Source organism: Littorina saxatilis, linkage group LG3 (genome assembly GCF_037325665.1).
Source record: "Littorina saxatilis isolate snail1 linkage group LG3, US_GU_Lsax_2.0, whole genome shotgun sequence".
Lineage (NCBI taxonomy): Eukaryota > Metazoa > Mollusca > Gastropoda > Littorinimorpha > Littorinidae > Littorina > Littorina saxatilis.
In genome coordinates this window covers 56,955,124-56,969,081 of record NC_090247.1, presented here as the reverse complement: position 1 = coordinate 56,969,081, position 13,958 = coordinate 56,955,124, and the positions used below count along the sequence as shown (strand labels likewise).

Below are 13,958 nucleotides of genomic sequence, written 5' to 3'. Positions count from 1 at the left end.
GGGTCTTAAAAGGGATGTTAGGCTGTATCGAAGAGTCTAGCTAGCTCAACTATTCACAATCACCTTATTCGTTATCACAATTATGGAGAGTTTTCCGATGCCACATTGCAGGTGTGTCTCAATCACAGAACAGTGAATGTCCCTTTGATTTCTTAGGGTCACGTTTACTAGAAAACTGCTCTCAAATGACGTTGTGGACAGTGCATATAAAACGTCTGCGAAACTTTCAACAATATCAGAAATAGCTGGAAGCTGTACATTAACCCTTTTCTCCAACATACAACCCCCCCCCCCCCCCCCCACCCCCCACCCCGAAAGAAAAGCCTTTAATATGCCCATCCTTGCATAGTTTTAACTCAACGTCAAGAAGAAGAATGTCAGATATGACATTTATGGGTTTTATGTATGAACATGTATGTAATATGAGTACTTAATTAATGATGAAATGATGCTGTTATTAGTATGCATTAATTGACAGAAGTAGACTCGTATCGCGAAAAACATTATTATTGATTCGCATGCCTGTTGGACCATGATTATGGGGCCTGTACTGTTACCTGTAGAGCCGAGTCTCCACGCACTCACGTGCAACAGGTGAAAAACCTGAATGTCCATTTTTTGTAAGGTGAGCTGTTAGACTTGTCGCCAGTCACCTAAGCTGTTAGCTTCACTTGCCCATTGAACATGTAAGAGGCAAGTCGGGGAAGATTCTTTGCTCGCGTGCTCAGGTAAACTATTTTTCATGATATGTTTTCGCTAAGGAACACTTGTATGTTTATGGATAGGCATTCTTAATATTCGCTGCTATGTTAACTTAAGTGTTCATTGTACTAGTTCTTAATCTGGATATTCTGAATAGTTGTCTGTGTGGATAAATAACTGACATGGATGGGGAATTAAAAATTTTAGTAATAAATTTTCATTTGATTAATATACTTACCCAACTCACATATAGCAATTAACTCTAGTTCAGTGCTGGTAACGCTGTACGCATCCCCTTGGTAACAAGGGAAGCCCCTCTAAAAAAAGAGTGACCAATACCCATAAGGCCATATTAATACATACTTCCGACTTCCGTATGCGCGCGCATACGCCGCCATATGCATCATTCCAAACGAAGCCCAACTCACTCCCCTTTTTTAGAAATCCACCCCCCACAGCGGGGAGGCGGGAGGGAATAAACGATGTGAGTTGGGTAAGTATATTAATCAAATGAAAATTTATTACTAAAATTTTTAATTAAATTACATATCTTACCCAACTCACATATAGCAGATTGCTACTATAGGTGGAGGGCACTTAACCCAATCAGGAATTGAGAATCTGTCCTGCCGCTAACAGAGCAGGTAACCCAGAAACACATCCTATCTCAATGCATAGGCATCTCTGAGATAAACGCCAAAGAAAAACCTTTCCATAAAGCCAGCAAGCCGACTCAAGAACACAGTTCTGCCAGGAGACCAAATCGAAGAACAGCTAGAGTAGAAGCCCAATCTCTTGCCCCGTGAGGCCTAGCTGTAGTAAAGGGCAAAACTGCCCTGACATCCCCTGCCTGACTCTGCCACCATACATAAACTTGTCTAACTATGGTGGAGACCCAATTGGCTAACACTACTCTCGAGATGTCTTTAAAGCGCTTCATAACGAGTGAGATAAAAAGAAGTTCCTGAGATTCCGATCTAGTGTGCAGAGTCCTTAACGGAAAACCGTGGAGGGCTAAAACCGTACAAAATTGTACATCAGAATCTCCAAGAGCCATAAAAATGCTCAAGAAAGGAATATAGAGTCCGTGCTGTTCGAAGGGGGAGGACTGACTGACTGCCCCCCCCCCCCCTGTCTACAGCCACCACTTGAAGGCATACCTGAACACTGTGGCAGTCCATCTAGGCAAGGTTGACCTCAACCAGTCATTACCCCTACCAAAGTTGAAAGACATTCTGTCTTCCTTTATATAAATTAATCAGTGTTTAACGTCGTATATAACCGTTCAAGGTTAAAGGGCGACGAAGCAGAAAGATAAGAACAAGAGCCCTTAGATTTAATGATCTCAAGCAATCCGTGCAAGTCAGAAAAAATCTTCAAAACTCGAACAGACCAAAAGGCTAAAAATATGGCTCTAGGGGAGCCAAAATAGTGATTAAGATTTGAACGGTGAATCAAAGTTGGTAACCCCAGATTCCGCTAATATGCCAGAAAACCCAAAAGAAACCTAAGTGCCATAGATCAGTCTTTCTCCGAGAATCTGTCAATAGCAAAATTAGCAGAAAAACACTTACTCCCACTTCTCACAGAAGCTACCCGAGTAAGCATGGCCGATTTCCGTGTTGATCAGCAAGGCTAGTTAAGTAAAAGAGTCAAAGAATCCAATCACAAAAACCCTAAAACTAGGAGCAAAGTCCAAGAAAGGACTGAAGATCAGCTTTCAGCAAGCCTAAAGTAGGCCCTCTTAAACTTGCTGGTTATAAAGCCACCAAGAGAAAAATTAGCCCGAGCTGTCTCAGTAAAACTGATATCACATAATGTCTTAAACAAAGACGTGGGAGAAAAAGAACGGAAAGCCAAAATAGGTGGCTCGCCACCTACATTGTACCGAGAGAAGAGGAGTTCTATCCGTTAAAACGTAAGCCATCTGTTCCAAGCCAGACAACAAGACAAGTACCAGTCCAGAGTTGACGGGCAGAAGAGCCCGAGCCACTCAAAAAAAAAATCCTACAGTAGACACCCGTGAGAAACGAGTGTGAGCAAAACCGGAGCCCTCTCGCCAGCCTAACGAGGTCTGGCAACCCAAAAAGAACGGGCCCAAACTGTGCGACCGGCAGGCCGCTCAAAGTAAAACAAGAGTAAAAATCTCCATGCCCGGCAGTCGGGCGACGAAGATAAGCAAAAGGCGATAGTACCAAAAGGCAAAAACTCATTATTAGAAATTTCTCCCATTCCCCCGAAGGAACAAAAACACGTGGTCAAAGAGAGTCTGCTCCAAGTGGCCATTTGGCCGACAGACTTAGAGAGTACTTCGCTGCTAAAAAGATCTCGTGATGTTAAAACCACCAAAACCTCTCATGTTCCGTGAGGAAGCGATAGGGAGTGAGAGACCCCCTTTTCTTGATGAGAAAAGCCCCCTGTGGAGTTGTCTGCTTGAAACAACACATGTTCCAACCCTTTGTTCTATTGCTTAACGCCCAACAGACCACAAAGGGTCCTATCAAAGCTGAGAAGCCTTAGACATCAAATGTGTTCCAGCCCTGCACTCCCAGTTACACCTGGAGTAAAGGACTTCTATCAAGGGCCGCTTGCCAATCTCCAATAGATCCAAAAACGGCTCAACAAACGTATGACTTAGAAAAAAGATCAGAACCCTGAAGCTCTGAAATACCAAACGAACCATGAGAGAGAACCAAAAGGGAGGCACCCTTGTCTCCCCCCACAAAGAGGGAAACCTAATCCCCCCCAGCCGCTGTGTTAAACACAACGGCGAAAGAAGAGTGATGCCGAGAACTAACTTCCAGTTGACATAACTGCCACAAGTGTGAAAGAAAGCGTGCTCTTGTGTGCCTACCAACACCCACCGCTAACTTGCCTCAGGGGGAAGAAAGGTGGATATTAGACACAGAACCCTGCCACGAACGCGAGGGTAAGGAGACAAAAGATAAAGTCGAGAACGGCGAGCCTGAAGCCTTTATTTGAAAACAATAAAAAGCCAAGGCCTGCCGTGCGCTTTCCTTCTGCAGTGAGCTTCAAAGAAAGAGAAGAATCCCTGTGCATAGAAGCGAACCCACAAAGAGGAACCTTCAAGAAAAGAAGAGATTAAAGTCTCGCCAAAAGAACAAACCTTTTTGAAAGAGACCTACACCCAGGCTAAAAGCAAAGCTACATCCTTCGTATCCGCGTCCTGACGGAACACAAAAATATCCAGATAGGACGTAACCGCGCACGAGAGAGCGCAGAAACGAGATTTGTTAAAAAGCGGTAAATGTAAAGGAGTGCGGCCATAATGAAACATAGCCAGGAGATCCTTGTTCTGACAGAGAGACAGTCACTCCTTGCTATTAACATCCAGACGGATGTTCGCCAATTCCGGGGAACCCGGTGGCGGTTCCGTAGAAAAAGCAAACGAATAAACTACGTTCTTAAGCTTGGAGTAAACCGAAGCCTACGGATAGCGATCAGCGCGTGACGCGCTGCTTGAGCAGATGACGCAAGCTAAAGCCCCGCCACCGCAGGAGCTAAGCCGAGCGTTGCCCACAAAGGAAGTGGTAACAAAGGAGCCTCAATTGTGAAAAAACAAATTTCACAAGCCCAAACGACCCCAACAGAGAATCCAAGAACATAACGTTCTAAGATTCCCTTAAAAGGCTCAGGTCAGCTGAAAATGCGCAAAACGCGGCAAAGCTGAAGTATGAGCTTCCCCCTGAGATGCCAACAAAGGCAGAGATGGGGGAAAAGCATCGATTGAGTTCGCAAATTGATCCTAAGAAGGAGCAAGACACGCCAAAAAAGATGGAGGAGAAAAGGCAGATGACAATGCTACCGCTAACCCTACAGGGAAAAAGCGCGTAGTAACCTCTGCCATCCATGTAAACAAAGATGGCAGCTTCGCTGAAAGACAACAAAGAGGCGTCTCCATCTGCCCCAGAAGCTTAGTCTTCCAAATCCTCATCATCCTGTACAGTGGTATTCTAACCATCTACAAAAGGATGAGAGCCGGAACCAATCCCGAAAAAGCAACACTTGCCAAAAGGGAAAGGTTCGGAACAAATTACCCAAAAGCCGGAACTCCGAAAGGATATTCCATCCACCTGCCTCATACCAGCTGAAAGCCTGGAAAAGGAAGTGCATTTAGCCTGAGTAACAGCAGAGGAACCGCAACAACGGAACCGAAAGCCGAAGACTGATGAGCGCCAACTACCAACACCCCAGTGTTAACGGCAGAAGGCCAAACCATCCTGAAACCGGAAGCCACAGCCGCAAAAGCGTTAGCAAAATCGGCCACGGATTGGCAAATATCAGAACCAACCGGATGCCTAAACATGCACCAGAAGATCCTAATGTACCTTGAAGCCGCTTAAGCCCCCAGTGCCACTGCACTTGACAGCCTAAACGGCAATTTGAATTCAGTGCAACCACCCCTGCGGAAGCACCGTCTTCTGAACAGCCGACTGGCACTCCCGTGCCCTCCGGAAGCTGACCCCCTGCTTGACTCCCATAGTCAAACAAAGAGCCAGCTATACTGTTCTCTTCCTGCCCCCCGGGCGGAAGCGAAAGACGCACACCCGTACCACAATCTAAAGAAGCGGTTGGTTGCGCAAATCTTCCGTTCGCTCTCCAAGGTTCCTAACCGCCACCGACCTGCTGCCAATGCAGTCAGAGCCAGCCTCAGCTTCGGAACTTTCACCCACAAAGCCAGAGCCCGGAGTTACTTTCTCTTGGAGACGCTCTACCCTTTCCCCGGAGAACCCGGGTACTTGGGTAGAAAACATACCTTTAAACTGGTGTGAACCACCGGGAACCGGAACACAGGCCACAAGCGAAGGCGTGGTCCCATCATCCCATTCCGCATGAACATCAGCCTGAGACACAGTAGCAGACGGCGCAGGCGAACGTTGGCAAGAGACGAAACCCCCGTCACACCGGCAGCGAACGCATCTCCGCCCGCGTGGAAGCGATATCCCCCGCCAAGGAAGAAACCTGTGAACTTAAAGAGAGCAACAATGTCGCCACGTCCGCAGACGCACGACCGGGAAACACATAAACCAAGGAAGCCTAAGCGGGCTTATCCACAGGAGAAACCTTGTCTAAAGGTTTAGCCGTCAAAAACGGAGTAGGAGGCATGACGACCAAAACATCGGTATTTTTTGCAAAGACAGTACATGAACCGAAACACAAGCCTGTCCGGAAGCCTATGCTTTCCCAGCTGTTTACTTTGTCGGCGGAGAACCAGCAGTTACTCGTATAGACAACTGCCGCTTCTTGGCGTTAACCGCCATGACCAAAAACAACTCACGAAAAATTTTGTAAACAAGAAAATTTCACAAGTTCAATTTAAGGTCAAAAACGCCCACAAACACAAGCAAAAAACAGAAAGATCTCACCTCAACATGAAGAGACGATAAGACAAGCAAGAAGATACCAAGAGGTAAGTGACCAAGTCCGTAGACGAAGTGACAGATGGCTGAACACAGCCAGAGCGTACAAAAACACGACCAGTCCCACTGCCCGCTGAGTATGGAATGATGCATATGGCGGCGTATGCGCGCGCATACGGAAGTCGGAAGTATGTATTAATATGGCCTTATGGGTATTGGTCACTCTTTTTTTAGAGGGGCTTCCCTTGTTACCAAGGGGATGCGTACAGCGTTACCAGCACTGAACTAGAGTTAATTGCTATATGTGAGTTGGGTAAGATATGTAATTTAATTGATATTAGTATTGACAGTAGTTATTTAAGAATTCGTGTGCGTGTGGTTGAATGTAGAGTGTAATTACAGCCCAGGGTGAATGATGAGTGAATTGGTGTGTGTGTTATGCCTATGGAAATACTGACTCAAGAATTACTTTCACAGGAGTCTTCCCAGAGACAGAAGACGGAATTCGCGAGAGCTTGTTTGACCATTCAAGCAGACGCATGAAGAGATGAAGATGCACGAAGCAGAGCGACGTGATCTACTAACCGGACTTTACGGACCACGCCAGGAGTCGCCGCGTCGGCTGGGTGATGGAGAAACAGAGATGAACTACACTACGCTGTTCTGGTGATGGGGTAACACATTAATTTACTCATCTAGAACCCTGGGCGTATTGTGTATATGTGTGTGTGAATCCTGAACGTTTGATATATGTACATGCTTTACCAGTGAGCTATATAAACATATTGAGCTCCACGTATTTTCTTTTATTGTTGGAATGAATCGGAGGAGAATAACGAATGCGTATAAATGAAATAGTAGCCTTCTGACTGACAGTCGGTATTGTAGATAATTCATTCCTGACAATTGGTGACCCCGTTTTCTCCAGTGTATGTGTCTTTAACAGATTGTAGACTGTTAACGCAGACTTTTTGAAGATTTTTTCATTGTATGTTTGCTTGACAACGTGTGTGAGCATATCTGTAGGCACGCATTTTGTGAAGAATGTTGTTACAGTAGTGAAGTGTTTTCATAAAGTAACTTTTACAGTGTTGTGATTTTGTATATATATTATCACCATGAGTGACGATTGGGATTTGTGGATGTCTCGTGGGAAAGAGCTAGGTCTTAAAGACAAAGACTTAACCGGTTTTGTCCGTGAACAGCAAAACATTGCTAGAGATGAACGGAAAGAAAAGCGAGATACAGAAAAAGAGAAGGAGCTTGCCAAACTAGAAGTCGAAAAAGAGCATGAAAAGCGAGAGACAGAAAAGGAGCTTGCCAGACTAGAGGTCGAAAAAGAGAAACTAGAAGTTGAAAAAGAAAAAGAGCAGACTAGGCAAAGCGAGTTAGATCTCGAAACGGAAAGGGTGAAAAAGGAGAGATCAGACGGTAAAGTTAGTCAGTCAAACAGTTCTGGACCTTTTCATCCAAAATTGCCTATGTTCGATGAAAACAAAGACGACATTGATGCATTTTTGTTTCGGTTTGAAACACACGCTTCGGCATGCGGCTGGGATTAGGGTAAATGGCCTGTCTACTTGGCTGCTTTATTGAAGGGTAGTGCCTTGTCGCTTTATCATTCAATTTCAGGAGAACAAACCCTTTCGTGGGATGTATTGAAGTCTTATCTTCTTCGTAAGTTCCAATGCACAGAGGAAGGTTTCAGAGAGCGTTTCAGAGCTGTTCGTCCCGAGATGGGAGAGTCATTTTTAGCGTTTTTAACGCGCTGTCGTCATTTGCTCAACCGATGGACTGAGTTGTCTGGTGTTTCCAACACTGCCGAAGGTTTACAGGACTTGTTTCTGCGTGAACAGATACTTCAGAGTTGTACAAAAGATTTGGCCGTGTTCTTGAGGGAACGTCAGCTGGGTGACGTATCTGCATTATGTGAAGCAGCTGAACTTTACCGTGAAGCTCATCCCAACAAAACCTTAGCACGGAAATCAGATGTTTCTATATTTTCAGCTGGAGTTGGAGTTGCAGATTCAACAGGGTTTAACAACGGGGGCAGTGGTTCTCGAGGTTATCGAGGAGTCCGAGGTTCTTCGGGTACAGGTAGAGGTGAGTTTCGAGGACAACGCAGGGGTGCACGTAGAGGGACCATTAAACAGAGTGATGTCTGTAGGATCTGTGGGGGTCAAGGTCATTGGGCGAACCAGTGTGCTTCGTCTAAAAACTTTGCTGAAACATTTAGCTCCGCTGTTAGCGAAAACGTTCTTGTTTCAGAGGCACAACCTGGCCTACATCTGGAAATAGGAACCATCAATGGTTTTTCAGGTACAATCTTGCGGGACACAGGATGCACTACTGCTGGTGTGAAACGGGCTTTAGTTCGTGATGATCAGTTCACAGGGCAGGAGCAGCGTTGTCGGTCTTTTGGGGGACACATAGAGACATTTCCCTTGGCTGAAGTGGTTGTGGACTCGCCTTATTTTGCAGGTGTTCTGACGTGTTGTGTCATTGACGATCCTGTGGCAGATCTTATTCTTGGGAACCTACCAGGTGTTGTTTCAGTATCTGGGGGATGTGTGGGCTCTATTGTTCCCGACGCTGTCGGACTAGTGACTACCAGGCTACAAACGGAGAAAGCCAAAGGTTCAGTGAGACCGTTAAAATCGGTACCTTGTGTTTTTACTGATGTAACTCCTGAGAAGTTAGCTGATATGCAAACCAAAGATGAATCACTTAAGAAGTGCTTCGAGCAAGTTCAGAAGGAATCGCAGGTTACAGATCAGAGCAAACCTTACTTCATCATGAAAGATGGGTTACTTCACAGAGCGTTTTGTGAGAAGACTGAGATCGTCTTTCAAGTTGTTGTCCCTACTTCTTTGAGAGAACAAGTTCTCCATACCGCCCATGACGCTCTCATGTCGGGTCACTTCGGTACCAGAAGAACGTTTAAGAGGATCTTGACCCAATTCTTTTGGCCAGGCGTCAGGCGTGACGTAGGCAAGTATTGTAGAACGTGCGATGTGTGTCAAAAAACGTCTTCAAAGGGTCGCGTTCCCGCTGCCCCTCTTCAGAAGATGCCGCTTATCGACGTTCCTTTCAAGAAGATCTGTATTGACTTGGTCGGTCCTTTTAAACCTGTATCTTCGACTGGATTCCGGTACATTCTGACGATAGTGGATACAGCGACTCGTTTCCCCGAAGCAATTCCATTGAAGCAGATTGATACTGTTTCTGTTGCTGAAGCACTGTTTTCAGTTTTTTCGAGGATGGGCTGTCCTCAGGTCATTGTCTCTGACTGTGGAACGCAGTTTGTTTCTGATCTCATGATGGAGATATACAGACTTTTGGCAATCAAGTCGATCCACACTTCTCCTTACCATGCTCAAGCAAATGGGTTAGTCGAACGATTCAACGGAACTCTGAAGAGCATGTTGCAGAAGGTTGTCCAGGAGCGCCCAACTGACTGGGACAGATACGTTCCTGCACTTCTGTTTGCGTATCGTGAACTTCCAAATGTCAGTACAGGGTTTTCTCCCTATGAGCTTCTCTTTGGGCGCGCTCCAAGAGGCCCAATGTCTATCTTAGCGGACTCATGGACAGGGAGGACTGATGGAGATGAAGCCAAACCTCTATATCAGTATGTCTTCGATTTGAAGAACAGAATCGCTGATACGTGTGCTCTAGCACAATCGAATGTTCGTGATGCTGCTCGTATTCACAAACATAACCATGACAGGAAGGCCAAACTTCGTACTTTTGTACCTGGGGATGAAGTTCTTGTACTCTTAACTGCTGACAGCAACAAGCTTCTCATGTGCTGGAAAGGTCCATTCAAAGTGATTGAGGTGGTTAGCCCTGTTGACTACCGCATTGATCTCAACGGCAAACACAAGGTGTTTCACGTCAACATGCTGAAGAAGAATGAGAGACGAGTTTTGACAGCAGCTGTTGCTGTGGGAAGAGAGTTAAGAACTGGTCCAGTTCCTGATGACCAGGAATTCTCAACGTTGATGTCTGACTCTGATCAGAAGGCAGATGCGTGTTCGGATCACGTCTTGTCGGTCTTGTTGTCGGTCGAGGATATCTCAAACCGGAGGACGGGAAGGTCAAGAAGATTTTGTCTGTGATCAAACTCTTTGAACAAGAAGAAAAATGGCCCTGGAAGTCAGATCTGTTTGTATAGGTACTGTAAATACAAGTAGTGACGTTGACACTTTGAGTGGGACTTATTGTGTTAAATGCAATGTATTATCATGGATGATAACATTTGTATGGTGTTATCGAGTTAAGAAATGAGAAATCTTTTATGCAGCTTTCTACTTGAAGTGGGGGGCATTGTCAGATATGACATTTATGGGTTTTATGTATGAACATGTATGTAATATGAGTACTTAATTAATGATGAAATGATGCTGTTATTAGTATGCATTAATTGACAGAAGTAGACTCGTATCGCGAAAAACATTATTATTGATTCGCATGCCTGTTGGACCATGATTATGGGGCCTGTACTGTTACCTGTAGAGCCGAGTCTCCACGCACTCACGTGCAACAGGTGAAAAACCTGAATGTCCATTTTTTGTAAGGTGAGCTGTTAGACTTGTCGCCAGTCACCTAAGCTGTTAGCTTCACTTGCCCATTGAACATGTAAGAGGCAAGTCGGGGAAGATTCTTTGCTCGCGTGCTCAGGTAAACTATTTTTCATGATATGTTTTCGCTAAGGAACACTTGTATGTTTATGGATAGGCATTCTTAATATTCGCTGCTATGTTAACTTAAGTGTTCATTGTACTAGTTCTTAATCTGGATATTCTGAATAGTTGTCTGTGTGGATAAATAACTGACATGGATGGGGAATTGATATTAGTATTGACAGTAGTTATTTAAGAATTCGTGTGCGTGTGGTTGAATGTAGAGTGTAATTACAGCCCAGGGTGAATGATGAGTGAATTGGTGTGTGTGTTATGCCTATGGAAATACTGACTCAAGAATTACTTTCACAGGAGTCTTCCCAGAGACAGAAGACGGAATTCGCGAGAGCTTGTTTGACCATTCAAGCAGACGCATGAAGAGATGAAGATGCACGAAGCAGAGCGACGTGATCTACTAACCGGACTTTACGGACCACGCCAGGAGTCGCCGCGTCGGCTGGGTGATGGAGAAACAGAGATGAACTACACTACGCTGTTCTGGTGATGGGGTAACACATTAATTTACTCATCTAGAACCCTGGGCGTATTGTGTATATGTGTGTGTGAATCCTGAACGTTTGATATATGTACATGCTTTACCAGTGAGCTATATAAACATATTGAGCTCCACGTATTTTCTTTTATTGTTGGAATGAATCGGAGGAGAATAACGAATGCGTATAAATGAAATAGTAGCCTTCTGACTGACAGTCGGTATTGTAGATAATTCATTCCTGACAAAGAAGAAGAACGAAAAAAACAAGAATTTATGACGCAATATAGCATTACAGCCATTGGTGATGTTTACATTCATACACACATGCACTATCAACAACCAAAAGGGCAATAGGCGTAATAATAAAAAGTCTGAGCTCTGACCTCGCCAGGTGTGGGCTGGAAGGAAGACTCCGCCACGGGCGGCCCTGCAGGTTTGACAGCACTGGTGTTAACGCTAACAGACGGTGGTGGCACCGGGGATGCGTGACTAGAGGTCTGCTTCACCGGCTGGAATGCACTCCTGAGAACCAAACAGTAGAGAGGTTAGAAATCCATCGGTGAACAGCCCTGAAAGTCTAAAAAATGGTGCACTAGCCTTTGGCAAGTGATTCTGAAAATTTAGTAGCCCGAGAGCAAACTTTACTAACCAAACCAACAATTTGTTTCAGCAACTTGAAGGCGAGTAGATGAACATTTCTACTTGCCAGTTACATGTTTTTGGTTGCCATGGCGAGTAAACTACTCGCCACTTTCAGGGCTGGAGAAGAAACAAAAAAAGATAGTGCCATCCTGTCGCTGCTCACTATACTTTAATATTATAATAAACAATTACCTACCTCTCAGACTGGAACTAAAAAAACACCAGCTAATCAGCAAAACTATTAAGCATATACAGAATAACTGACATATTCACAGACGCAGACTCATCAAAAAATCAACAACAACAAAAGTTCAGGTATAACAAAAACTGGCTCACCTAAGCACAGACTTATCATAGATATGGAGGACAAACTCTTCTAACCAGAAACTTGCAACCTATAAAGGATGACTTACCCAAAGACATCGGAAGTTTCTTTTTGACTAGTAAATGCAGAGGGTTGCGGTTCAGGCACGGGTTCTGCATAGGCCTGAGGGAACCAGCCCACTGAACCGTTGGCTTCTCCCTTGAACCACTCCTCCATGCCCGGTTCACTAGGTACATCCCATACCTGTACACACAGTTGGCATCAGTTATATCAAGGATCTCAAAATAGTACAGTTAATAAGATCTTGAAATAACAATCAAATCGTAACAGTTAGAATCAGAGGATTTGAAAGGAATAACTCAGGCTAACCTCCTGCGACATCTAGGGGACACATTTGGCACAAGTTCTGCCAAATGTGTCCCCTAGATGTTGCAGAAGATTATCTTCCTTTTTGAAGTCTGCAAATCAAGTATCTGCTTTTTTTTAATCTTTTTTGTTTTGTTTTGAAGAGCAACAACAAATATTGTAGGGTCAAGACGAGTAGAAAGGGTTTGTAGGGAAACAATTCTTTCTTTCTTTCTTTATTTGGTGTTTAACGTCGTTTTTAACCACGAAGGTTATGTCGCGACGGGGAAAGGGGGGAGATGGGCTAGAGCCACTTGTCAATTGTTTCTTGTTCACAAAAGCACTAATCAAAAATTTGCTCCAGGGGCTTGCAACGTAGTACAATATATGACCTTACTGGGAGAATGCAAGTTTCCAGTACAAAGGACAACATTTCTTACATACTGCTTGACTAAAATCTTTACAAAAATTGACTATATTCTATACAAGAAACACTTAACAAGGGTAAAAGGAGAAACAGAATCCGTTAGTCGCCTCTTACGACATGCTGGGGAGCATCGGGTAAATTCTTTCTCGTCCCAACCAATATGGGACTCCCCCTAACCCGCAGGGGGTGTAGGGGAACAAGAAACTCTAAAAGGTCACAGTAATTTGTTAACTTACTCGTGCCTGAGGACACACAGACAACTTTGTGACCTAAAAAGAGTAGTTTCACATAAGTTTGACATGCCAATATAATTCCACCAGGTTTCACATGTTTGTTTGTTTGCTTAACACCCAGCCGACCACAAAGGGCCATATCAGGGCGGTGCTGCTTTGACAAGGTTTCACATGGTAATTTGGCTTTAGGCTCATGGGGCCTTGAGGTTAGCAAAACCTAGATATAGGCAATAACAGTGAGAGAAAAAAAAGGCTCAAGGTAATATACACGTTGGCCATGTTGCAGTCACTTATTTTTACAGTGGAACCCCTCTTTCAAGACTCCCAAAATCTGAGAAAATCAGGTCTAAAAAAAGAGGGAGCCTTAAAATGGGGATAAATAGGAAGGTTTCCGCCAGTTATCTCTGAGGTTTTGGGAGCTTAGAGAGTACCGTGCCCCTTGCGGGGGCATCAAACATCGAGGTCACAAGCAGGGTCAAGGGTAAGGTCGGCTGGGCGGACAGAAGACTACAATAGGAAGGTTTCCGCCAGTTATCTCTTTGAGGTTTTGGGTGCTTACCGTGCCCCTTGCGGGGGCATCAAACATCGAGGTCACAAGCAGGGTCAAGGGGAAGGTCGGCTGGGCGGACAGGAGACTATTTACAGACATAATGAACAGAACAAACAGGGTTTTAAAAGGGAGGGAGACTTAAATTAGGGAGTCTTAAAAGGCGGGTTCCACT

General features: G+C 44.7%; 1 protein-coding gene and 1 long non-coding RNA gene across 6 annotated transcripts in view; one reads left to right on the top strand and one right to left on the bottom strand.

Annotated features, from left to right (window-relative positions):
* The window catches only part of LOC138962744 (intersectin-1-like), a 107,271-nt gene that overhangs the window by 73,045 nt on the left and 20,268 nt on the right, over positions 1-13,958 (bottom strand). For all 5 annotated transcript variants that reach the window (XR_011454590.1, XM_070334689.1, XM_070334688.1 and 2 more), the window contains 2 exons: positions 12,320-12,474; positions 11,648-11,786 (listed from right to left, as the gene is read on the bottom strand). Coding sequence is in view for 4 of the 5 variants with exons in the window: in XM_070334689.1 (XP_070190790.1) it covers positions 11,648-11,786; positions 12,320-12,474 (294 nt within the window). In the remaining variant the exon portion in view is untranslated. The remainder of the gene's footprint in view (positions 1-11,647; positions 11,787-12,319; positions 12,475-13,958) is intronic.
* LOC138962748 (uncharacterized) lies at positions 9,053-11,398 on the top strand. Its single transcript, XR_011454592.1, has 2 exons — positions 9,053-10,766; positions 11,081-11,398. It is a non-coding gene; the product is annotated as an uncharacterized lncRNA (long non-coding RNA).